Here is a 24,211-nt window from a genome sequence, read left to right as displayed (position 1 = left end):
ATATATTCAGATCGATCGCTGTAAGCCGTACAATTTACAGTGAACATGTACGGCCTGTGAACAATTACAAGCTTGTAGCGAAAAAAGAAACAAACAAAAAAATATATACCAACAGAAAAAGAAAAGAGATGCACTCGAAATCACTTGGAGCATAACCATCTTTAAATGACGGCGAACATAACATACATTGTTACGTAAACGAGTATAACGGAAGAAAAAAAATCGTATCGTTGCATGACCGATATACCTAAATGAAACTATTACTACGTGATACGACGTTATTATGTAAAAGTTTTTATTGCGTGAGTAAAATTATGTTATGGATGAAAATGTGTACCTTGTAAATAATAAATCTCGTCCTCTTCTTCGTGCATCGAACACACTACCGACCAAACAATGTCCTTTCACGCACGTTTCGATCAGAATTCGACAATGATCGCCTTTCTTACATCCTCAACGATCACTCGCAATATCTATAAGAAAACTCTTAACTATCAATTCTATTCGCTCGCTGATCGATTAAAGCACATCTTTGTGTAAAAGAACTGAATTATTTAAGGAAAGAGATAGAAAAATTAAACGCATGATTTGAACGCGTTATACGTCATTTGCAACTGACATCGTAAAGCTTATCCTTCGTAGTCACGTGATCGTAAAATCTTGTACCTAACGAAGGTATCTACGTTACATAGGAAATAAGTATTTATTCCTACCGATAGATGGCAAACTGATTTGAGGCCGATAAAATCGTCACATCGGAAACCCATGTTATTAAAATTTGATTTCATTTTCTTTCGTCAATAAAGCATATTTTATCTCTAAATACATATGTTTTTTATTTATTGAACTTCTTTTCAAGAATTTCAAATAGATAAACATTTTTAATGCTTTAGATTTTTCTAGAAGCTGTGTCCCTCCTAATCAATACTTCCGCAAACTATATTTTAGGAATATGTAAATGCTATCACATAAAATTAAATTTTTAAATTGAATAAATGTTGTACGTAAAGTATGTATATATAAGTCTTTGTAACATAAAGATGGTACACAAACTACAGAAATATACATATATATTCATATTTAATACATATGTATGCTATACACCTACACATCTTGAACAAACTGGAACTCGAATCGAATGTGAATTTCAAATCGATTGTTTGAAGAATGTTTAAGTAACCATTCTGTTAATGCGTGTCTTACAGCATTGAAACTACGTGAATACTGTTTTAAGACCGAAAATAAGGAGTTAAAGCTTACCTTTAGTAAGCTAAACCTAACCTTTTTCAACTTTTTCTGCAACATTCTCTAAACAAAAGTACGTGAACTGCAGTTATGTTAACTTTTTCACCTACATAATCGTTTACTATCATCTTACAGATGAAAGACACAGATACTACAGCCTCGCTTTTGTTCATTTTATGTTGCTTTCATAAAATAAAATTAAGGTTAAGGACATTCATTTGAACGTTCTTGTACTTTGTATTCATTATCTCGACACATATACAATTTTATTATTTATATGGTGTCGACAATGGAAATATAATATTCAGGACACTAAGGTATACGTTACGTTGCTGCGGTTTAGTATTTTTCGCTCTATTGTCATTTCTAGTAAAATCTAATAAAAATTTTCTAGTATTCGTACTATGTTTACCTTTCATTGTAATATGATATTTTCCTTGATCTACGGAATATTTTAAACATGAGACTTTACTAATCGCACAGAATAAGTTCTATTATAATTGTCTTTACAAAACTAGTGCAAGAATAAAAGCGAGATACATTGTTGTCACGCGAATACCGTTTCTGATACGGTTCTGCGAACAGAAATCATTGATCGTGCTGTGCCTAACAACCTTATGTTCACCTTCTTAACTTATAAAAACAGACCATTGTTTCAACAAGATATATCGTAATACTCTACTTAGGATAATAAAAATATTCATTTATGTTCGCTTTAAAGCATATAATAAAATCATTCACTTTGTCTTCGAATAAAATTATTGATAAATAATTTCAGACATTCTAGAATAATTTGTTTATAATATATTGCAATATTTTGAAAACAACTATAATTAGCAGTTTAAGAGAAAGAAATATCAACTAATTAATAACTAACTAACAATTGTGCCAAAACAATAACAAAATAAGACAAAACTTCAATTCATCTTAAAAGTTTGGACGAACCTTGCTTATGTAAAATGACCAGACTTTTATAAAAATAATATTGTATATACAATACAAAATGGTAAAGAAACCACACAACACAGTTATGTAAAATAATTACTATGATTACAGTATTGAATATCAGTGTCGTAATTTTAGCTTTTTATGATAATTGTTAAGACTATTTTTGCACGAGATAAATATCTATATGTTTCAACGAGTACTTTATGAAAAATACAATTCAGAGTTTTAAAAAAAAATGATATCAGACATAATAAAAAAATATCATAAACATGAAAAAATGTTACGTACACAACATCAAGCAGCGTTATACTCGTGTTTAATGTATATATGTATACAGGCGTTATTGTGCAAAATTTTGATATTTGTCGCATGAGCCTCCCTCAATTTCCAGTATCGAGGTATCGCGATGTTTCTAGACATGTGTATCCATGTCGTCATTTCCACTACTACGTAACTGCGTTCAAAAGGGATTACTCTTGTTATAATCTTCACCAGAACCATTCTTAATATTATATGCTAAATACATTTAAAATTAATATTATGGATTTTAAAATCGTTTCCTCAAAAATATTCTGCGAAAAATTGTCTGTAAATATTGATTATAACAGCTTACATGATAGAATGTTCTAGAAAACGGGCGAGCTTCCGGCAGGTGCCTTCTAGAATTTTCAAAGCTCGATAAAAGCGGCCGCTGCGCGCTAGTATTGAATACTCTGAAAAGTGACGGCGTGCGTAGCGGATCTCCGAGAGTGATATAAAGCGATATTTCCTTTGCGATTATATTCGTACGATATAATCACAACGTTAGTGTGAAACAAGTTATTCCTGATTAATTTCTGTGTGTCGATATTTGATTATACGTAACCAAATACAGTGAGAAAAGATGCCAGAAGACGTTACCATGGTCGGTGCCGGCGAGGTTGAAACCTTCGCCTTTCAGGCTGAAATTGCACAATTGATGAGCTTAATTATTAACACCTTCTACTCAAACAAAGAAATTTTCATTCGAGAATTGATTTCGAACGCATCTGATGTGAGTAAAATTTATTTTAATATCGTATTACATCACTGAAGTTCTTCGCGTTAAATAACTAAAATCCTTTGGATTAAATAATTTTAACCAAATTTTAGAGTTTAAAATGTTAAAATTACAAATTTTATATCGTTTTATAAAAATTTCTAAGTAATTTTTTATTTTTTCTATGCAGGCGTTGGACAAAATCCGTTATGAATCTCTCACAGATCCATCCAAATTGGACACATGCAAAGAGCTATTTATCAAAATCGTTCCCAATAAAAATGAACGTACCTTGACTATCCTTGATTCGTAAGTATTAGTTTTCATCGTATAAATTTTTTTCACATATTGAAATTTGAATTCATTTCATTTATTCTATCAATCATGTATTTTCTTAATTTATTAAAAAGATATGAATTATTTTAACTACTTGATGTAAAATCAGTACAAAAGATATAAACCTGCATAAATCTAATTTATGTTAAAAACAGAAAATGAATAAAGACATTTTCTTTCTTACAGTGGTATTGGTATGACTAAAGCTGATTTAGTCAACAACTTGGGTACCATCGCTAGGTCTGGTACAAAGGCATTTATGGAAGCTCTTCAAGCTGGTGCAGATATTTCTATGATTGGTCAGTTTGGTGTGGGTTTCTACTCTGCTTACCTTGTAGCGGATAAAGTTATTGTCATCTCAAAACATAATGATGATGAACAATATGTTTGGGAGTCTTCCGCGGGTGGTTCCTTCACAGTCCGCCCTGACAGTGGAGAGCCAATTGGAAGAGGTACCAAAATTATCTTGCACATCAAAGAAGATCAAACTGAATACTTGGAGGAATCCAAAATCAAAGAAATTGTTAAGAAACATTCTCAATTTATTGGCTACCCGATTAAACTTGTTGTTGAGAAAGAAAGAGACAAAGAACTAAGCGAAGATGAAGAAGAAGAGGAAGAAGAGAAGAAAGAAGGAGAAGCTGAAGATACCAGCAAGCCTAAAATTGAAGAAGTTGGAGAAGATGAAGATGAGGATAAACCTAAAGATGAGAAGAAGAAGAAAAAGAAGACCATTAAGGAGAAGTACACCGAAGATGAGGAACTGAACAAGACAAAACCAATCTGGACAAGAAACCCAGATGACATCTCACAAGAAGAGTACGGCGAATTTTATAAAAGTTTAACCAATGATTGGGAAGATCATTTGGCTGTCAAACACTTCTCGGTAGAAGGTCAATTGGAATTCCGGGCGTTGCTCTTCATTCCACGACGTGCACCGTTTGACCTTTTCGAAAATAAGAAGAGAAAGAATAACATCAAATTGTATGTACGTAGAGTTTTTATTATGGACAACTGCGAAGACCTTATCCCAGAATACCTTAACTTCATCAAAGGTGTTGTGGACAGTGAAGATCTTCCATTGAATATTTCCCGTGAGATGTTACAACAAAACAAAATCCTCAAAGTCATCAGGAAGAATCTTGTCAAAAAATGTCTAGAACTTTTCGAAGAATTGTCTGAAGATAAGGAGAGCTACAAAAAATGCTATGAACAATTTAGTAAGAATATAAAATTAGGTATCCACGAAGATAGTCAGAATAGGAAGAAACTCTCAGAATTGCTTAGATATCACACATCTGCATCTGGAGATGAAATGTGCTCGTTGAAGGACTATGTTGGAAGAATGAAGGAAAATCAGAAACACATCTATTATATCACTGGTGAAAGCAGGGAGCAAGTAGCCAATAGTTCGTTTGTAGAAAGAGTTAAGAAGCGTGGTTTTGAAGTAGTGTACATGACAGAACCCATTGATGAATATGTTGTCCAACAACTGAAAGAGTTTGATGGCAAACAATTGGTATCTGTAACGAAAGAAGGCTTGGAACTTCCAGAGGATGAGGAAGAGAAGAAGAAGCGCGAAGAAGACAAAGCTAAATTCGAGAATCTCTGCAAAGTTATGAAAGACATCTTAGACAAGAAAGTAGAAAAAGTTGTAGTATCCAACAGGTTAGTCGATTCTCCATGCTGTATCGTTACGTCACAGTATGGATGGACTGCCAATATGGAAAGAATTATGAAAGCTCAAGCTCTCCGAGATGCATCCACTATGGGATATATGGCTGCCAAGAAGCATTTAGAAATCAATCCAGATCATCCAATCATGGAAAATTTGAGGCAAAAGGCTGAGGCAGACAAGCATGACAAATCTGTAAAAGATTTGGTCATGCTTCTGTTCGAGACAGCACTTCTCTCTTCCGGTTTTGCTCTCGAAGACCCGCAAGTACATGCATCCAGAATATACAGGATGATCAAACTTGGTCTTGGTTTTGATGATGATGATACACCAAACGTAGAGGATGAGAAGATGGACACAGAAGTTCCTCCGTTGGAAGATGACACAGAAGAAGCATCTAGAATGGAAGAAGTAGATTAAGACTTTTACTGTTTAAAATTACTTAACTAAATCCAAAGACTTCTAGGATGTAGAAAGACTGTTACAAATTAATTTTACTTAAGTGTTGAAACTTTTTTTTTGTCTTTCTATATGTAACAGAATGAAGTGTCATGCCTAATTAAGTATCGCATAGTGCTAATTAATATCTCTATTTATTTGGGAAATATGGCAAAGTAGATGTTCCCTGCATTCCGCCAATAGCGCTCTTCAAATCAAGCCTGGCACTTGATTCTGTCCTCAAATTCTTTTTTATGATGTCATTTTCATGCGTCAGCATTATCATTTTATTTTTTTTGCACTGTACATCATTACGATTTCATTTCGCACTTTCATCATTCCATATTGAAATCGTCATGTAGTCTGATAAAAGATTAAAACCGTTATAAACAATTTTGTGTGTAATAAAACAACCTTACACATTAAAGTAACCAGTGTATTTTCTAAATTCCCATAATTTTATTTTAATTAAAAAATTTTGAGCACAAATTGCAAAATTCCTCAACTTTAAATAAATGGTTATATATATTTATTAAATTCCTGTACTTCCTAATAGAAATCAACTTTTAATGTACCAGTAAAATTGAGAATAATGCGATGAAAATCTTTTTTCGTGTTAACATTTATAAGGATAAATATACATATTTTGAAATATGACGTCACAATGCGTCGACCATGCTTATCGATTATAAGTGCATTCACCGCACATGGTGAATGGATTCATCGACCGCCTATAAATATACATAACTTTTTTAATGCAATAGGTTATAATAAATACAATAGATTAATCTAAACAATATTAAAAAGAAAAAATTGTATTCAAATTCATCTTGAACAATAAAATCGTATAAATAATTATATGTGTACTTGTTCACAGGTTAATTATAAATCTTATAATATTGATACTTTTTTCTACCGATTGAATTATCGGTGTAGGTTGACCGATAGAGCGCGACACTGGAGATTGTCGAAGTGTTGCGTGTTGCCACATCACCACCAAATCAAACGTCTTGGACGATGTTTCTGTGTAGATTGCGCTCGTGCCGACTCCATCACAATACGTGGAAAGCGTGAGTTTCTCGACTCCGATTCAACATGTCAAATTTTTCTTGAATTTCTAACGAATATTCACAAGAAAAGCAAAAACCAACGCGTAGATAGCCTTTTGTTTACCGAATAGCTTTTCCGGCTTGGCGTAGACTGAGAAATTATAAATTTTTTCGTGGTGCATAACGTGGTAAACGAACGACACGATGAGCGCACCCCAGGGGCAAGTGAAATCAAGAAACGGAGTAGTAAAACAGGTAAAGTATTAAAAATCCTACGGCATTCTGTTCGCAAAAAGAATTTCTTACTCAAATGTAAATACGATTTATGTGATTACTGTCATGTATAACCTCATATTTTGACATGTATGTGGTCGTGTACGATATTGTTGGTGCAAATAATCAGTACCGACAACATATGGTCGTTACATGGAAGGAATTTCATTTTATTTGCTATTTCCTTTTAATAGCGGATTATTAATTGTTATTTGAACGTCTGACATGCCGTTAAAACATTATATACTTGTTAAAGAAATACCTTTTACTTGTTTATTATGTATTTTGTTTTATACTACTGTAACCCGAACAATCTACAGTAGAGCCTACTTTTAATCTCTTAGACTTCTATGAAAAATATAATATTATATTATAATATATTACCATTATACATACTGGTACACTGAAAATTAAAAATAGGTCTAATTATATATTTTCAATGTGAAATTTTATATTTGAAGGTTACTTCGGGGGATACCATTGTTATTCGTGGCCAGCCTATGGGTGGCCCTCCTCCAGAAGTTACTATTACTCTTTGTAATATTACTGCTCCAAAATTAGAACGGTGGAAAGGAAATGATAGGTATATTTAATCTTTCATTTTATTTTGTCTATTTTGATTAGTTTGTTAAGTTATTTGCTAATATATATATTAAAAAGTCTTTTTTGCTTTCAGTATGGATGAAAGTAAAGATGAACCATATGCTTGGGAAGCTAGAGAATTTTTACGTAAGAAACTCATTGGTCAAGATGTATCTTTTGTTACAGAAAAATCAATTAATACAAACAGAACATATGGTACTGTGTGGTTAGGAAAAGGTACATTTTACACAAATTCTTTTATTATTTATGTATTATATAAAATTGATTAAAGAATGGTTTATTTAACTTTCTAATAATAATAGATAGAAATGGAGAGAATGTAATTGAAACATTAGTATCTGAGGGCTTGGTAACTGTAAAAAAAGATACCAGAAATCCCAGTCCTGAACAAACCCGATTAATTGAACTAGAAAATACAGCTAAAGCAGCAAAGAAAGGAAAATGGTCGGAGTCACCAAGTTCTGAACATATACGCGATGTAAAATGGACTGCTGATGATCCTCGCAAATTGGTTGAAAAATTTGGAAAGAAGCCAGTAAAGGCTATTATTGAATTTGTGTTTGACGGATCTACAGTAAAAGCACTTTTATTACCTGATTTTTACAACATAGTATTAATGATATCGGGTGTCCGTTGCCCTGGATGGCCAAATGGAAGACGTGAAACTTCAGTAGGTGATCCGTACGCAGATGAAGCAAGATATTTTGTAGAATCCCGCCTTCTACATAGAGATGTTGAAATAGTACTTGAATCTGTTAATAATAACAATTTCATTGGCAGCATTCTTCATCCAAAGGGTTGGTAGTTCAGAACAAATTATGCAAATCATGTCTTTTATGATTACATATTTGAATAAGCAATCATAAACTTTTTTATATCCAACAGGTAATATTGCCGAAATTTTATTGAGTGAAGGTTTCGCTAAATGTCAGGATTGGTCAATTAACAATAGCAGAGCTGGTGCAGAGAAACTTTATCTTGCAGAAAAAGCTGCAAAAGAAGCACGTTTACGTTTATGGAAAGATTACAAACCATCAGGTCCACAAATAGAATTTACCGGTACTATTGTCGAAATTGTCAATGCAGATGCACTTATAATTAGGACACAAAATGGAGAAAACAAAAAAGTGTTTTTGAGCAGTATTCGACCACCGTCCAGAGAAAAAAAATCTAATGAGGAGCCAAATAATGCAACTAAAAAAGATTTCAAACCTCTTTATGATATTCCATGGATGTTAGAAGCACGTGAATTTTTACGTGAGAAATTTATTAGGAAAAACGTAAAAATCGTGGTTGACTATACTCAACCTGCTAGAGACAATTTCCCAGAAAAATTATGTTGCACTGTTACTTGCGGTAAAACGTATGTTATAACAAAACTTAACTGTTTTTCATTTATCTTCATTAAAATGTTTTATATAACATAAATATTGGTTTAGGAACATTGCTGAGGCTTTAGTTGCACGAGGTCTGGCAAGAGTTATCAAGTACAGGCAAAATGACGATCAACGTTCTTCTCACTACAACTTGTTACAAGTTGCAGAAAGCAAGGCAGAAAAATCTCAACATGGTTTACACGCAAAGAAGGATATTCCTGTACATAGATTAGTAGACCTTTCTAATGATCCACCAAAGGCAAAGGCATTTTTAACATCGCTTAAACGAGCGCAGGGCATTAAAGCTGTGGTTGAATTTGTTACGAGTGGTTCGCGTCTAAAATTATTTTTGCCAAAAGAAGATCAACTCATTACGTTTGTTTTGGCTGGTATAAGAACTCCACGATGTCAAAGATCATTGCCAGGTGGTGGTATTGTTAAAGCAGATGAATATGGTGAGAAAGCATTAGCCTTCACTAGAGAACATTGCTTCCAAAGGGATGTAGAAATAAAAATTGAAAGTACAGAAACTAAAGGAAGTGGATTTATTGGATGGTTAACTGTAAATGATATCAATATGTCTGTTACTCTTGTTGAAGAAGGTCTCGCAGAAGTAGTTACTTTCCCCGATTTCGGAGAGTTAACAAGAACGCTTAAAGCTGCAGAAGAACGTGCCAAAACAAAGAAATTAAATGTATGTAGATTCAAATGTTACTTAAACGTTAATTAATAACTGTAATAATTGTAATAACCTGAAAAAATAATCTTTTGTGTATTACAGATGTGGAAGAACTATGTAGAAGTGCAAGTTGAAAATGAAAAGAACGAAAGCGATAAAGAAATTGTTGAAAGAAAAATTGACTATCAAGAAGTAGTACTTTCTGAAGTTACCGAAGATCTTCATTTTTATTCGCAAAGTGTTGATCAACGTAGTATGTTGGAAAATTTACTTTTGCAATTGCGTCAAGAATTAGCATCCAATCCACCACTTCCGGGTGCTTATAAGCCCATTAGAGGTGAATTAGCAGTTGCCAAATTTACTGGCGATGATGAGTGGTATCGCGTTAAAATAGAGAAGGTTTTTGGTACAAATGTCAGTGTATTTTATGTCGATTATGGTAACAGAGAAGTAATTAATGTCACAAGAGTTGCGGATTTACCGTCAAGATTTGCTAATGATAAACCCTATGCTCACGAACATGTTCTCGCATGTGTTGCACTTCCAAACGACGTAAGTATTTTTATAAAGAAATACGATTTAATTAATAAATGTTTTATTTTCAAAATTAAAAATGGATTTGTTGTAATTTTCTATTTATAACTATTCATAGAATGATGACAAAAAAGCGGCAGTTGAAATATTTAAGGAAGATGTCATGGATAAAATTTTATTATTGAATACAGAATTTAAGCTAAATAATATTACTGCTGTAACTTTAGTTAATTCTTCTACTAATGATGATATTGCGAAAGGACTTATTTCTGATGGGTTATTACTCGTTCAGAACCAACGCGATAGAAGACTTACTAAATTGGTAAATTAATATTTACATACTTTTATATTTACATATGTATATCAGTACTTTACAGTAGATGCATGAAATAATTTTTATGTATTAATTCGCTGTAGATTGAAGAATATAAGAAAGCAGAAGAAGATGCAAAGCATAATCGACGTAATATTTGGAGATACGGTGACATACGAGCAGACGATGAAAAAGAATTTGGATTGTAAAGAACTAAATGCTCAAGGAAGGACTGGTTAAAAAGTGATCAATACAGGGAAAAAGACATGTTACGAACTGCATAATAATTATGTAAGAAACCATTACATAGATTAACGAAAAATAATAAATGTCCATATGAGAGTTATATGTTGCATTGATTATGATGCAGTTATACTTCATTGCATAAAAATATGAATTGTACATAACAATTTCATTAATTCTTGTAATTTTTAAACGAAACAGTGACATAATATATTGCATAATATATTGTCATCAATCATTGTTTGTATTTCAATGTAAAGTTCTGTCATTAATGAACTTCAAGAATTTCATGGTTAACTGTCTTAAAATTTTCACAATTTATGTGCAATTTATTTTTAATCATGTGCATTATAATTGTGAAAAATCATTTCTTTTCCTTTCTACAAATTTACATTACATTTAAAGTCATATGAAAATGGTGTGAATGAATATAAAATCCATAATTGTATATTTTGTCAAACATACTCATTTAAGTATGTAAGAATTTATATTAAGAAAGTATATTATATTTTGATTAAAAATAGATCATTGGTCAAATAATTTCACTATTATACGTAATATATTACGTGTATATACAAAAATTTTCACCTGGTAATATGAAAAGATAGACCATTATCTTATATCTACTTTGTTTCATAATTATATTTTTACTTTTCTTGAGATTGAAATCAGAATTACTTTCCTTAATTTTTCATAGATTTGTTTTTTTACATTAAAAACATTAAAAACAAAATATTTGTTAAATAATTCGTTCATTCTTCTATTTGCCTGATATAATAACAAACTATTCTCATTATTTTTTTCATTAATAGAATGAATTATTTTGGATATAAAATTAAAAGAATTATTTCTTTTCATGAATATTGATGCAATTTACATATGAATATACGATTTGAAATAATATTTCGTAAATAAAAAGTTAAATTACTTTGAGGATAAGTTTCTGAAAAATGAAAGAAACATTGAAAAAACTTTTCAATAAATTTTGTATGAATATTCAGGTTAAAAGATTATGTAATCATCGTATCCTTAATAATTTCAAATACAGAGTTGTGCCCATATTTTATAATCGAACATTTATAAATTTATTGGTGCGAACAAGCTTGATTTAATGTTTGAACATTTCAATATTTAATATAAATATATCATTGAAATACATGGTCAGGCAAGGAAGAGAGCAATATATACTATATACGTATATTTACAGTATAAAATTTAAAAGTGAAAAATTAAGAACCTTTTAAATATGAATGTAATATCAGTTATATAATTTAAAGATTTGACTGATTTGTAATTATTTTATAGTGACTCATGTTACACATATGTGTACTGCAAATAAACTATGAAACTTTTTTATTTATATTGCTATTATTTTTTACATTAATAATAATTTTCTGATTTCAGTATCTTTATTCTTTAAATGCATTTTTTATTTTAATTTAATGCGGTTACACAAATAATTTCTATGTTTAAATAAAATTTTGTATTTAATACTTTATATAAACTGTATTACTTTTAAATGTTCTGCTGTTTTATTATAAAGAGGTATACAAATACTATAAAGAGCAGTTATATAACTACAAATAATTTGTAGGAATATAAATATGAACAATATAGAGGATTAACTATATGGAATGAAAATGAAATAAACTAAATACACCAGTCTAAAAATCTATTTTTATGTATAGAAACGCAAAAGTAGTATATGAGGTGAAACAATTTAAATCATAGTCATATTAATAAGTTATACATTTTTTTTTAACTTTGTTGTATGTTTTAACACTACACTATCCCAAGAGCAAGAATATAAATGACGATCAAACCATGTAAGACCACGTACGAAGTCAGTGTGACGATTATCTTCGTATATTAATGAAAGTTGATTGTTTGCATCAAGCACTTCTACAAAAGCATCATCACAGCATACTGCTAACTCTTCCACGCTGTTATGTAATAATATTATGTAATTTATTATACTGATAAAATCTGTAATTTGTCAGCTTATATTACCTTTCTGAATCTGGATTAAATACGAGTCTATGTACTGGTCTAGAAGATGGAATTGATTTTGATAATAGTTTTAGACCTCCCCTTCTGATATCAACTATTACAACCTGTCCACCATCAGTACCAATGGCTACAATATTTGGTTTATTGGGGTTCCAACATATTGCCCTTAAACCAACATTTTTTTTCAGAATACCTAACAAATAAAAGATTAGATTTAAATAACATTTCTGACAACACTAAATGTTATATATAAGTATCTGTGTTATTATATGTATATGAATACATGCTTTGGGCTGGTCTTGTTAGCCTTATATCCCACATTAATGCTTCACAATCATACGATGTTGACACAAATTCTGTGTTACTTCCAGGTCTAACATCAACACAAGTGATTAAATCTGTATGAGCAAAGCTAAATGAATATGTCGCTATTAACTCTGATATGTCCCATATTTTTATACTGAAAAATAGTTATAATTCTTTATTATAAATATTTAAAATCCCTTTTAATATAAAAAACTTAGATTAGTTTTACCAATAATCCATTCCTCCTGAAACTACATGACCCTTATCAGCAAATGCAGACAAAGTTAATAGAGAATCATCATGTAAAGTAGCATGTCCTGCACATTGCAATTCTTTTGAATCATCAGACTTTGTAGATAGATCAAAAACTTGCAAGGTTCCACTATCTTGGCCAATTACAAATTTATCGTGTTGTAAGAAAACACCATCGCAAACACCACTGTCTGTTTTTGCATGGAGGAAGGCTTTATCCCTATCAAACTCTTTAATATCATTGTAATACCAGACAGCACCATTCCAATAGCGATCTGTCAGGTTACTTGCTCCAAGAATAGCACTTTTTTCTGCAAAATAAAAAAATATTCATGTATTAAATAATATTTGTATAACAAACATAAATCTATTTACAAATAAATATACAATCTTTGTAAAGACTTCCACATAAAATATTTAAATTATATTACCATTATATATATTGATAAACTGCAAGTGTTTATTAGAAACAAGTGGTCTATCTGTTATTGTCATGTTTCTATAAACATCGGTATTTAAATTGGGCGGTGTTAAAGAGTCCATAATAAATTAATTTTCAAAATTAATAATGCTAACAATGCCGAACTTAATTGATATACTGTAACATAAATTATAGCAAATAGTTATTTGTATCTGACTGTGAAAGCTATACTATAAATCATTGCAGATCACATATACAAATTAAATAGCACGTAAAAGACGTAGAATATTTATTAACCTGTATACTTTTATATTATAGGTCCTTGTATGCGATCAACTGCGGTCGTAATACATGTGAAAAGGTGTGAGCACGCAATGAGGGAAATGTGACGAATATAAAGTCAAAAATATTTACGTAGCTTGAGGATAGCTTGAGGATGTATTTCGCGCATGCGTGATACGTACATGTACATACTACTTACATTTTGTCAATGCTCAGATTGTATCGTGTTTACACCTCGCCCGTTAGAAAGTGATTTTTTATTGCAAAATACGAAGAAATGGTATTTTATTGTGTAATTTCTGGTTGCAAAACTAACCGCCCGGGTGGTTTAAAGTTGCCGCTTTTTTCGGTACCGAAAGATATCGTACGTAGACAAAATTGGGAAACTGCACTTGGTATAAAAAATTTGGAGTCTTCGAAGCATCGTGTATGTGAAAAACATTTTCCTCCAGAGAATGTGATACGATGTACAGAACACAGGGATGCGTCTGGGAATTTAATTGCTAAGGTATGTACAAATTAAATTTATTCTCATTCTTAAAGTAAAGTCATATTCAAAATATTTTTTAATTGTTTTTGTTCTAGGTACCACTTCGAACTTTTCGACTTTCTGAAAATGCAATTCCATCTCTTTCTCCGAATGGTAATATGGATGAAAAGGAAAGTATTGAAGAACTTGATAATCCTGTTCATGAAAACACATCTGAGAATGTTCTGAATGATACTATAAATCAGATTTTTGATAGTACAATTCATGACCATGGTTACACACACAATATAGTTACAATGGATATAAAAGAAGTAATGATCGATTCATCTGAAGAAAGAAATATTCAGTGCGCAGATCAAGAAGAAGAAAATATTCAGTGCGCAGATCAAGAAGAAGAAAATATTCAGTGCGCAGATCAAGAAGAAGAAAATATTCAGTGCGCAGATCAAGAAGAAGAAAATATTCAGTGCGCAGATCAAGAAGAAGAAGAAGAAAATATGTTCACGCAGTTACGTGAAAATATTAATTTCTTTCAACTACCAAAAGATTGGACTGTACATATTCCTTCTAATAAAAATAGCGTAGCTTTTTTAGAAATTGAAATCAATTTAACCAATGATAATTATAATGCTTGTCTAGTAAAAAGAAGTATTATAATAAAAGATAATATGGATATTGTATATATAGCATTGGAAAAAACTATATCTTCAGAAAAACTTAATCTTCCAAATAAATTTCACAATTTTGAAGAATTGAGGATAATACTAAATCATTTTTCTAATATGTTATTTTGTTCTGGGATAGCTGACATTGATGGTGTAAACCTAGTAAAAAATACAATTGGATATACTGATTGTCATGATAAATTAAGGCATAAAAAGTGTCATATATTGACTTTATTTGAAAAATGTGAAATGTGTGAAAAAGTGAGGAGAACTGTTAGACAAAAAAGACGCCGTATGTCCAAAAGAAATATGGGTGAGGAAATTACTGATTTTACAAACATAGATGCTTTACATATCTGGAAGAAGAAGTTTGACGCACAAAGAAGTGCGCTTTTCCGTGCAAAAAAAACAATTAGAACACTTCAAGCTCGTATTAATGAAATGAAGGTAGATTTAAGTAATATAGATATGCAAACTGTACTTAAAAAATGCAGAGATCACCAAATTCCAGATATACAGATGACGTTAATTGAACAAATTATAGCATCTGCAAAGTTGAAAAGTGTAAAAGGTCAACGATATAGTGGAGATTGGATGATGCTATGCACTTTGATGTACATTCGTTCTCCTGAAGGATATGGACATTTACAAAAGTTGAATATATTGCCTTTGCCCTGTGCAAGAACTGTTCGTCGATGTTTATCTCTTGTAGAAACAAAATGTGGTCTAGATAATAAGTTTTTTGAATAAAAGTCTATATGTTCGTTATAGAAAAAATTTAATTATTTAAGAATTCCACCTTTAATTCATCTGTTATTTTATCTGGTTATGACAATAATCTCTTGCAACATAAAGTTTCTTGTTTATATTTTGTTACTATTATTAAATTTATAATTTTTTATCTTTTTAACTTAAACTTTTAACTTAAAAGATGATATTTTGTTTTACAGCTTTTATTGCTTGGATTTATTATAATTATTTTAATAATAAAAACTGAATAAAAAAAAGTATCTACAAATTTTATAGTTACTTTTAATTACTCAAAATAAATCACAATTATTTTGCGCGAATATGAAATGCTTCCTCAAGCTGACGCCATATGGAATTTTTGACTTCACTCGCACGCTTTGGTCTATGTCACTCTATGCTTTCGGTATACGACCTGTCATACGAATGTGTTTGCGGTATCACTTGTTTTAGGATGCATAAAATCATTATCGCTTTCGTATCATTTCCAATGTTATCGATTCAGCATAGAACAAGATTATGACACTAGCAGTGGTCAAAATTAAAACTAAGTATGACTATGAAATTAGAATATGCTTTATATCGTTTGAGATACATGTAGCTGTATTTTGTGCATGTATTTTGAAAATGTTTGGAAATGTATACGAATATGATTAATTCTTAGTGAGTTATACAAAGGTATATACGATTAGTAAGTACTAGCGATACTTCAAATTAATAATATGCAAATTTGTAAATATAAAAAATCTGCATATTCTAATAATTATTATTTACTAGAAATAAAAGATTCATCTCTACATAAATAAAAAAGGCAAAGGTGAGTGTTATCTTAAGATTAGCTTAATTTCAAAGACGAGGATAAATTACTTATACATTAAATCACCTAGTAATATTCTTTAAATACAATAATTGATAATAATAAAGATTTATCATTTTGTTTGATGTAATAAAGATCGGCATCAATTAAACAGAATCGGTTTGATCCCGGTAATTAGGAAATAGTTCCTACCGACGATGCTCTGGAATTCTGTTTATGTAGCGCGTCTTTTCGGTATTCCGAGTTTCGGGATGTCCAGAAGTAGCGAATATGATTACCGCGGTAACGTCTGTCCGTGACGTAACGGCTATACTCTTGATAATTTCCGTCGTGACGCATGCGTATTCGATTCGGAGCAAAAATCAGAATTAGTCCAACGGAATCCCGGAAAGTAGCGAGAGTGTGAGACACGGCGGTGCCGCTGTATAAAATCATAAGGAGCGTTGATTAACCTGTCAAGACGTGGTATCGTATCGTTATTTACGCGGTCAAAGGTGTTGCGGGTAATCGTTCGTAGGATTCGGTCGGCTTCCAGACAGGATGGGGAAGCCTGAGCAAATTTTAGTTATCGAACCGCGAAATGAACTGCGATTCAAGGGTACGCTTTAAACGACGATTCATTCACTTATATTCGGATTTTACTTGCACATTTCCTCCTTACTTTCACTCCTTCGCCGAGTTTTGTTCGATCCATGACTGGCAGGCGCTTTGTTGGTTAGTTAACACGAGCTGCACACGGTGCGCTACGTTGTCAAGATGACGTAAGGTTGACTCCACTAGCCAATTTTATTGTATTTTCATTTATAACCAAATAGGATTACGTACGACGACCCAGCAAAAATCATCGGCCTTTTCAGTTGTACCTAACCCCATTCGTCGTACGTCATTCGCTGTCAAAGCTAAGTGCAGTCACGAAGTCACGATTCAATTCTCAGCCTCCCCTCTCACTTCTCTTTTCCTCTAACTGATATACAGTCAGCATATTCGACGAGTTATAATCCTATGCATTTATTTTTCCCACTACATTTAATTTGTCTCTATGCTTTCCTAGACTTTTTTTCAATAAAATATAGATTTTTCATATTTATGTAAACGGCATATATGGACGTCTATTTGGCAGGCAAATTTGTTTGCGTTCAACGCACATTTAAGAATACGTACACATTGTAAGAAATACCGGAAGAACATTGTTTACAATACAATAAACATTTTTTGTTGAATGATATTTATGAAAGGATTGGTAATTTATATAGTGTAGTTTTGCAAATGGAATATGAATATATAAATAAAATATGGAAATGTTGTTTATAATTACATGTATTATTACAATTATATCATTTTAGTATTTTGAAGTGCATAAAAGAACGCGATATAGATAATAATATGACAGATGCATATATTTTGCAAAAGCAGTTATGATTGCTTTTTGTTTATATAATCTTTGAATAAAAGAAGTAATAAAAATAACGTTAAACATTTCTTATGTTACATTTTAGGTCCTTTCCTAGAAAGAACAGTCACATCGTATATAAAATTAACTAATCCATCGAATCAGAAAGTTTATTTTAAAATAAAAACAACTGCCCCAAAGAGGTATTGTGTACGGCCAAATTGTGGGTATCTTAAACCAAAGGAAATTTCACAAATAGCTGGTTAGTATTAACTTGCAAATCAAATTTACATATTACGATTGACTTATTATATAACCACAACAATTGTTAATACGGATCTTTACTAAAGTTCAAATTATTTTTATTTATAAAGAAAATGTAATTCATTACGTATTATATTTTTCAGTGACCCTTCAACCATTCGATTTTGATCCAGCAGAAAAAAATAAACACAAATTCATGGTGCAAGCTTTAGTAGCTCAAGATAATGATGATGAAGAAAATCCTGACATGGTATGTAATATATAACTATTAATCTGTTTTCAATTAATATTTATTTTTAATATTAGAAAATATTCATTTTTATCGGTTGTGTTTTGCGTTAGTCTTATTCCTGCCTTGTGTGAATTATAACATATAATTTTGTTTCAAAGTGGAAAGGCATAGATCCAGAACAATTGATGGAATCCAAGCTAAAATGTGTATTTGAAAATCCAGTAATTAAAACTTTGGCATTTGAAGCAGTTAAATCAGAAGTTACTACAGATAATGGTAAAAATAAAGGAGTTGGTGATTTCGTTAAGTCATCGCCAAAGGTAATAATTAATATCGCTTTTATTTTCGATGCCCCTTTACTATCGCTTATTATATAAGTAAGCGATATGTTTATTTTATCAGGTCCCTGGAGAAACAGAGGAAAAATTGATAAAAGCAGCACAAGAAGTCAATCAGCTTAGGGAAGAAGAGAGTGCCCTTAGACAGGAAAACCTCCAATTGAAAGTAAACAATTGAAAAATATATTTGGCGTAAATTAAGTAAACAGATCAATAATTTTAATAAGAACATACTAATTAAAGAACATACTAATTTTTATTTGTAGGAGGATTTGTTGCAATTACGAAATGCCCTGTTGGTTAACGAGGCTACGTTAGCCACCAAAAATTTTAGCTCGCAGAACAGTAGCGAATCGTCACCTCCTGTTACCAGCATCCTTATTGCTGTTGTCATGGTCATACTGGGATATGTGCTGGGAAAAATGATCTGAGCAGCCATTACTTTACCGCATAACTTGGCACGTCCCCTCTTCCCCTGTGTTTCTTAGCCTGCCCCCCTGCTACCATATACCACGTACTGATCGCAGAGGTTGAAAACAGTCATCGTATTACACGATTGTTCATAATAAATACTATAAACATGAACGGATAGTGGTTTACAATAATAGAATTATTCGCTGCAGGAGTGTGCTTCTATTTTGGTAAAGCGACCAAATTCGAAATCCTTTTTTAAGAAATAAACACTATACTCGGATGGTATAGATGCGGGAGATCCTGTGGATAAATTTTGTTATTGTTACGTATCAGAAAGTACCATTAGTTTAAGTAGAAAATTATAAATAAAAACTAAATACTATGTATCTTCATGTTTATATATTACTTCTGTTCTCACATTTCTTATTAAAGGATTCTCGCTTTACAAATTCGCTTGCGGCTGTGTCTTTGAAACCATGTTGCCACTAACTAAATTATATATGGGACACGAAAATTTATGAAATATAATTCTTTTAAACGAATTACATTCAATTAGAAAAAAAAAGAATTCAATTGTTTCAAGAATTGTGGTGTATCCTTAACGTAAAATGGAAAAAGACAGGATGAATTCGAATACTCTTTTTTTGACATTCTAACAGTACTTAACAATCACACAATGTAAGATTGTACATAATGTATTTTAAGATAATATATTAATGTCTAACGTATATAGTCAGGAGGGGGAGGGGGGCTGGCTGATCAGTAGTGGTTCATGATTCAGAATTTGGATATGCTGGCTCTATCCATCAGCAATGGAATATCATTTAAGAAGTTGATGCATTAAAGTTTTGGACGCTTCAGTGTATTTTTATTTCTTTATGTTTATCTTATAAAAATTCGAAATAAAGATATCTCGGATGTCATATATGATGAAAGTTTTATATTTTAAACCTTTCTGCTGGTAATTGTGTTTTCGAGTAATTTGAAGTGGTGCATGGTATACATTGATATGGTACCGCCTAAAAATGTTGTCATCACGAATCATATAAATTTAGCTATATAGATGTGTGTATAATGTATATATACATATGTACACACACATTTATATAGTGGCAAACAGTTTGTAGATCGTCACATCACAAGTAATATCGAACACATCAGAATTAATTATTACGGGTGTGTGTATATCTATGCACTCACATACAAATATACATACGTATACATATATATAATACTCGTATATCTGTGCCTTAGAAATAGAGACAGCAATATAACATATTTGTGTTTCACTAAAGTTCTATCGTTCTAATATTTCCTGACTCTATAAGGTCTTTCCAACTCTTTTCGATAGTGAACATTTGTTTTTTTAATTGTAAAATAGGGATAAACTATAATTACATTGTCAAGCGTAAATATTTAAACTTTTATTATTTATAGACGGCATTATTTATAATTTCGAAGTTATATGTGTATATATATATAGTTTTTTCATCATTCTTCGAGTTTCTGATTGAGAAGTTACGAGTTCTCGATTTTTCAGATATTAAAAAAAGAAAAAGGAAAGAAAGAAAAAGAAACGAATTATCAGTAACTGGTAGAATGATGGTGCATGTTTAATATAGCGCAAATTAAGTTTAACAGGATACAACGATTTTTTCAGATAAAAATTGTCGCATCATTTCATCGTTTTACACATCTTTACAGATTACGAAGCGCGATCATTATAAAATTCTCTCTGTTATATTCTCGTGTTTATAATATAATTAAATAACGATCGTCCAGTGTATCGTCTAAGGTACAGGTATAAATTGCTTTTTCTGTACGAATATACGAGGCACGTAAGAAAATGGTTTGAGAATTCTCCTCTGGTCAGATGCGTTGCAGCTTTCTCGAACGAGCAACTTCCTAAGTTCCTGTTAAATTTATGTGTTATTTAAGATGATAAATACATAAAACCACGCTACTATACACCAGCACAAGTTGGAGTTTCGTCCAAGAGAAGAATTTTTTCCACACGATTATTCCATTTATCGCTTGAATTCTTAATCCATTATGGAGTGTCTCACGATCAATGTTACTACGTTATTATCACTGTTGTAGAGAAAATATAACGATACATAGAATTATGATACTAATAATACGATTCGGGAACGAAACGAACAGATTGTCATTGTGTACATAAAAAAAGAAATAACAAAATAAAATATGGCTGAACTTGTAAAAGTTAGAAAACAGTCACAATTGGATAAATATTATATATACGTATACTTAAACGACAATTTTTGACATACTGCGAAATAATTGTTCCAGACGAATGTAACATTCGATTTTCTTACTATACACGTTCAATAAAATTGCGTTAAACAAGTCCAAGTAACGATGTACTTGTACTTTAAATATCGTCGATCAATTACGACGAGGGTTACTCGATATCGCATAATGTTAGACCGGCATAAATATAGTTTCGAATCGATCGGGTACGCGAGATAATTTTATAGATGAATTTTAAACCCTTCATTCCCGAAAAATAGATACGCGAACCAAAGTAGAGTAGGTCAACTTATAATCAGACTACCTTCTCGGGTGCACATGCACTCGCATACTTTCTCCCTGCGCGACCATCGAACGGAAAAAGAGAGGTGAAAGAGGGTAGTGGGGAGAAGAAGGTGGAAGAAGATATCTCAGCCGAGAAACGTAAAGATCGTTAATCGACCAATTTGCAAATTTTACTCTACTTCGTCGTTATTCGGATATCTTTACCTGGCATAACGAGAAAGCAAATTGCAGCGCCATACTTATTTGGCTGAACGACGATATCTATAAATATATAGACGTAATAACGCCATATTTCTATACGTCAAGATAGGAAATTGTAAAGATCAGCGTAAACGCTACATCATTTTTGTATACATAAGAATATTCGACGCTCGTCGTTTCGTTATCTCTGTGCGCATCGTACGAACATACGCGCGTTTTTTCTTCCGCGATAACACCTAAGTCTAAGACGGAAATAATTCTCACCGTAATGTTGCTAAAAGCGAAATTCGTAGTACGCTATCGTCGCCTAAGATAAAACGGAACATGAAAAAGATTGGTCGAGCGGAACTTGAAGAATAAAATTCGTTCACTGGACACGTGACTTTCTTTAATGGAGCTCGTCAAACGACACTCACCATAGCGAGACGTTCGACTGCGAACTAAGGTCGGACAGGAGGACTTGGTCGGCCTGAACGTGCAGATAAATCAGGATCGGGGAAAAGGGAGGTGGATGGCAGAGAGTGGAGCGGCGGATACAGCGCAGAGCAGCCTGATCAGGGTGGCGGCGGCAGTAGCGACTGGCTATTGATTTCAAGGGCTTCCTTAACCCCCCGCTTTGCCGCTGAGTACCCGACAGCTTCAGGTCACCCCAAAGGGCTCTTGGTGCCCGCGACTAAAACAATTCCATACGTTTACTCCCACTACTGGTCCACCTATTCTATACCTTTCGTCCGGCCAGCTAACCCGCATGCAACTCGCGCAAGCCTTTCTTCCTCTTCCTGCCTTCAATTTCCGCTATCTACGGAGTTGCAGTAAACGAAACATCGTTGAAACGAGCAACTACATTCTTCTAAAACGATAGACAAACCTTCGAAGGAAGAAGAAACTCAAGACGCGTCAAGACTCGGTCGAACGTCAAGTTCGAAGATAACGCATGCAGATGGAAAGACAAAGACAGATAGAAAGATCGATTACCCTGTATTAGATTAGAATTCTTTCAAGGGGTACTCGATTACATTTCGCGTATCAGTGAGACGCGATTTGAACGAAAAACTAATAGAAGCGACCTGCCTTCGATCGTAAACCGTCGGACCAAGCGAAAATAGGAAGGAAGGGAGGAAGAAAGCGAAACGATATACGATAGGAGAACACGCACGAATTAAAGGCGTTCTTCAAAATTTCGCGGTTAAGTGGCCGTTCGGTGGTAAAACGAGACGGAGATAGGTGCGGGGGTGTATCAGGAAGCGACAGTGCACGGAGTCGGAAGAGAACGGAGAAGCGAAGAAGAGAGGGAAAAAGAGTAGGGATAACGCGGGGATCCTGGGTAGACGAGCACCCGTGGTGGTTACGGTACTGTGCGAGTCGGGCCGAGCGCAGACGGATCGCGGGGTGAGCCGTCGCTCGGCATACGTCGAACTAGGTGCCCCGCGTTGGGGCGTCTCCTGCCATCGAGCATCGGTGTCGTGCAGTCGATCGGGGGACGACCACCGCCTTCTTCGAAGTCACTGTTAGTTCCAGATCGTATCGGACTGGATTGGAACGGAACGGTCCCGCCTGTTCACCCGTTAATTCCCCATCGGTGTGTCAGCGCAGACACGGCGACGACGATGAGACTACGACGATGGTACTCGTGGTAGCGCGGCCACAGTGCGTCGTGGCCAGTGCGGGCGTCGGCATCGTCGTCGGTTGTGCACGCGATCGGACGAACAAGGAGATGGTGTCCCCGGATCGTTCGGAGGAAAGTGACTTGGTTGCTAACGCTACTACTGTCAGTGCCGCGTCCGCGTACAACGTCCTCGACGTCGTCGTAGCCGCTGCCATCGCCACCGCCGCCGCCACCACCAGCGTCGTCCTCGCCACCGCCACCGCTGCCGTTACTATCGCTGCCGTCGTTACCGCTACCGCCACCGTCAACGCTGCCGTATCCACCATCGCCAGTCTCGCCACTGCCAATACCGTCGTTTTTGACGCCACGAGCACGATTGCTCTTGCTGCCAACCAGGCTTCCAGCGCGACTCTTCAGACGGTCTAACCACCCCCATATCCCAAATGGTGAGTGTCCATCGAAACGTTTCCATTTTCTACAGTATTTTTTC

At 33.3% G+C, this 24,211-nt stretch overlaps 6 protein-coding genes and 1 long non-coding RNA gene across 24 annotated transcripts in view; 5 read left to right on the top strand and 2 right to left on the bottom strand.

Annotated features, from left to right (window-relative positions):
- Positions 1 to 336: 336 nt before the first annotated feature.
- LOC117235107 lies at positions 337 to 2,893 on the bottom strand. The gene is made up of 3 exons (XR_004493622.1): positions 2,807 to 2,893; positions 2,482 to 2,647; positions 337 to 473 (listed from the first exon to the last, which is right to left on the bottom strand). It is a non-coding gene; the product is annotated as an uncharacterized LOC117235107 (long non-coding RNA).
- Positions 2,877 to 6,087, top strand: LOC117235089 (heat shock protein 83-like). Its single transcript, XM_033496796.1, has 3 exons — positions 2,877 to 3,226; positions 3,402 to 3,520; positions 3,734 to 6,087. The coding sequence occupies exons 1-3, from the start codon at positions 3,077 to 3,079 to the stop codon at positions 5,640 to 5,642; spliced, it is 2,178 nt and encodes a 725-aa protein (XP_033352687.1). The 5' UTR covers positions 2,877 to 3,076; the 3' UTR covers positions 5,643 to 6,087.
- A 566-nt stretch (positions 6,088 to 6,653) lies between these two features.
- On the top strand, positions 6,654 to 10,965 carry LOC117235087 (staphylococcal nuclease domain-containing protein 1). The gene is made up of 9 exons (XM_033496793.1): positions 6,654 to 6,964; positions 7,444 to 7,565; positions 7,659 to 7,801; positions 7,888 to 8,382; positions 8,471 to 8,948; positions 9,025 to 9,655; positions 9,743 to 10,192; positions 10,293 to 10,496; positions 10,592 to 10,965. Exons 1-9 carry the CDS (start codon positions 6,914 to 6,916, stop codon positions 10,694 to 10,696), a joined length of 2,679 nt encoding a protein of 892 aa, XP_033352684.1. The 5' UTR covers positions 6,654 to 6,913; the 3' UTR covers positions 10,697 to 10,965.
- A 1,420-nt stretch (positions 10,966 to 12,385) lies between these two features.
- Positions 12,386 to 17,836, bottom strand: LOC117235098 (methylosome protein 50-like). 4 transcript variants are annotated; one of them, XM_033496824.1, is made up of 6 exons: positions 17,382 to 17,836; positions 13,730 to 13,896; positions 13,276 to 13,609; positions 13,028 to 13,200; positions 12,741 to 12,933; positions 12,386 to 12,673 (listed from the first exon to the last, which is right to left on the bottom strand). In XM_033496824.1, the coding sequence occupies exons 2-6, from the start codon at positions 13,839 to 13,841 to the stop codon at positions 12,475 to 12,477; spliced, it is 1,011 nt and encodes a 336-aa protein (XP_033352715.1). In that variant the 5' UTR covers positions 13,842 to 13,896; positions 17,382 to 17,836; the 3' UTR covers positions 12,386 to 12,474. The 4 variants fall into 4 exon arrangements, with proteins under 4 accessions (XP_033352715.1, XP_033352714.1, XP_033352713.1 ...); XM_033496823.1 differs by lacking the exon at positions 17,382 to 17,836 and adding an exon at positions 14,201 to 14,341; XM_033496822.1 differs by lacking the exon at positions 17,382 to 17,836 and adding an exon at positions 14,017 to 14,185.
- LOC117235094 lies at positions 14,251 to 15,933 on the top strand. Its single transcript, XM_033496809.1, has 2 exons — positions 14,251 to 14,509; positions 14,587 to 15,933. Exons 1-2 carry the CDS (start codon positions 14,279 to 14,281, stop codon positions 15,904 to 15,906), a joined length of 1,551 nt encoding a protein of 516 aa, XP_033352700.1. The 5' UTR covers positions 14,251 to 14,278; the 3' UTR covers positions 15,907 to 15,933.
- LOC117235101 (vesicle-associated membrane protein/synaptobrevin-binding protein) lies at positions 17,014 to 20,288 on the top strand. Its single transcript, XM_033496832.1, has 6 exons — positions 17,014 to 17,318; positions 18,217 to 18,372; positions 18,518 to 18,624; positions 18,765 to 18,926; positions 19,009 to 19,110; positions 19,211 to 20,288. The coding sequence occupies exons 1-6, from the start codon at positions 17,261 to 17,263 to the stop codon at positions 19,373 to 19,375; spliced, it is 750 nt and encodes a 249-aa protein (XP_033352723.1). The 5' UTR covers positions 17,014 to 17,260; the 3' UTR covers positions 19,376 to 20,288.
- Positions 20,289 to 23,462: 3,174 nt separating this feature from the next.
- LOC117235084 (glucose transporter type 1) overlaps positions 23,463 to 24,211 on the top strand; it is a 34,374-nt gene continuing 33,625 nt past the window's right edge. For 7 of the 15 annotated variants that reach the window (XM_033496775.1, XM_033496776.1, XM_033496772.1 and 4 more), the window contains exon 1: positions 23,464 to 24,167. The gene's annotated coding sequence lies outside the window, so the exon portion shown is untranslated. Of the gene's footprint in view, positions 24,168 to 24,211 lie in introns of all 15 variants that reach the window. The other 8 variants (XM_033496780.1, XM_033496785.1, XM_033496781.1 and 5 more) reach the window with 3 other exon arrangements.

The sequence above is a fragment of the Bombus vosnesenskii genome, unplaced genomic scaffold (assembly GCF_011952255.1).
Source record: "Bombus vosnesenskii isolate JDL3184/JDL3185 unplaced genomic scaffold, Bvos_JDL3184-5_v1.1 scf7180000013314, whole genome shotgun sequence".
In the NCBI taxonomy this organism is placed as follows: domain Eukaryota; kingdom Metazoa; phylum Arthropoda; class Insecta; order Hymenoptera; family Apidae; genus Bombus; species Bombus vosnesenskii.
This window is presented reverse-complemented; position numbering and strand designations above follow the sequence as displayed.

Coding starts and splice junctions, on each gene's coding strand:
- LOC117235089 (XM_033496796.1), top strand. CDS start 3,077: ATGCCAGAAGACGTTACCATGGTCGGTGCCGGCGAGGTTGAAACCTTC. Junction 3,227..3,401: donor TGATTTCGAACGCATCTGAT/GTGAGTAAAATT, acceptor TTTTCTATGCAG/GCGTTGGACAAAATCCGTTA. Junction 3,521..3,733: donor ACCTTGACTATCCTTGATTC/GTAAGTATTAGT, acceptor TCTTTCTTACAG/TGGTATTGGTATGACTAAAG.
- LOC117235098 (XM_033496824.1), bottom strand. CDS start 13,841: ATGGACTCTTTAACACCGCCCAATTTAAATACCGATGTTTATAGAAAC. Junction 13,610..13,729: donor GTTTATCAATATATATAATG/GTAATATAATTT, acceptor TTTATTTTGCAG/AAAAAAGTGCTATTCTTGGA. Junction 13,201..13,275: donor TCAGGAGGAATGGATTATTG/GTAAAACTAATC, acceptor ACTATTTTTCAG/TATAAAAATATGGGACATAT.
- LOC117235094 (XM_033496809.1), top strand. CDS start 14,279: ATGGTATTTTATTGTGTAATTTCTGGTTGCAAAACTAACCGCCCGGGT. Junction 14,510..14,586: donor CTGGGAATTTAATTGCTAAG/GTATGTACAAAT, acceptor TTTTTGTTCTAG/GTACCACTTCGAACTTTTCG.
- LOC117235087 (XM_033496793.1), top strand. CDS start 6,914: ATGAGCGCACCCCAGGGGCAAGTGAAATCAAGAAACGGAGTAGTAAAA. Junction 8,383..8,470: donor CAGCATTCTTCATCCAAAGG/GTTGGTAGTTCA, acceptor TATATCCAACAG/GTAATATTGCCGAAATTTTA. Junction 10,193..10,292: donor GTGTTGCACTTCCAAACGAC/GTAAGTATTTTT, acceptor AACTATTCATAG/AATGATGACAAAAAAGCGGC.
- LOC117235101 (XM_033496832.1), top strand. CDS start 17,261: ATGGGGAAGCCTGAGCAAATTTTAGTTATCGAACCGCGAAATGAACTG. Junction 18,625..18,764: donor ATGAAGAAAATCCTGACATG/GTATGTAATATA, acceptor TTTGTTTCAAAG/TGGAAAGGCATAGATCCAGA. Junction 19,111..19,210: donor AGGAAAACCTCCAATTGAAA/GTAAACAATTGA, acceptor TTTTATTTGTAG/GAGGATTTGTTGCAATTACG.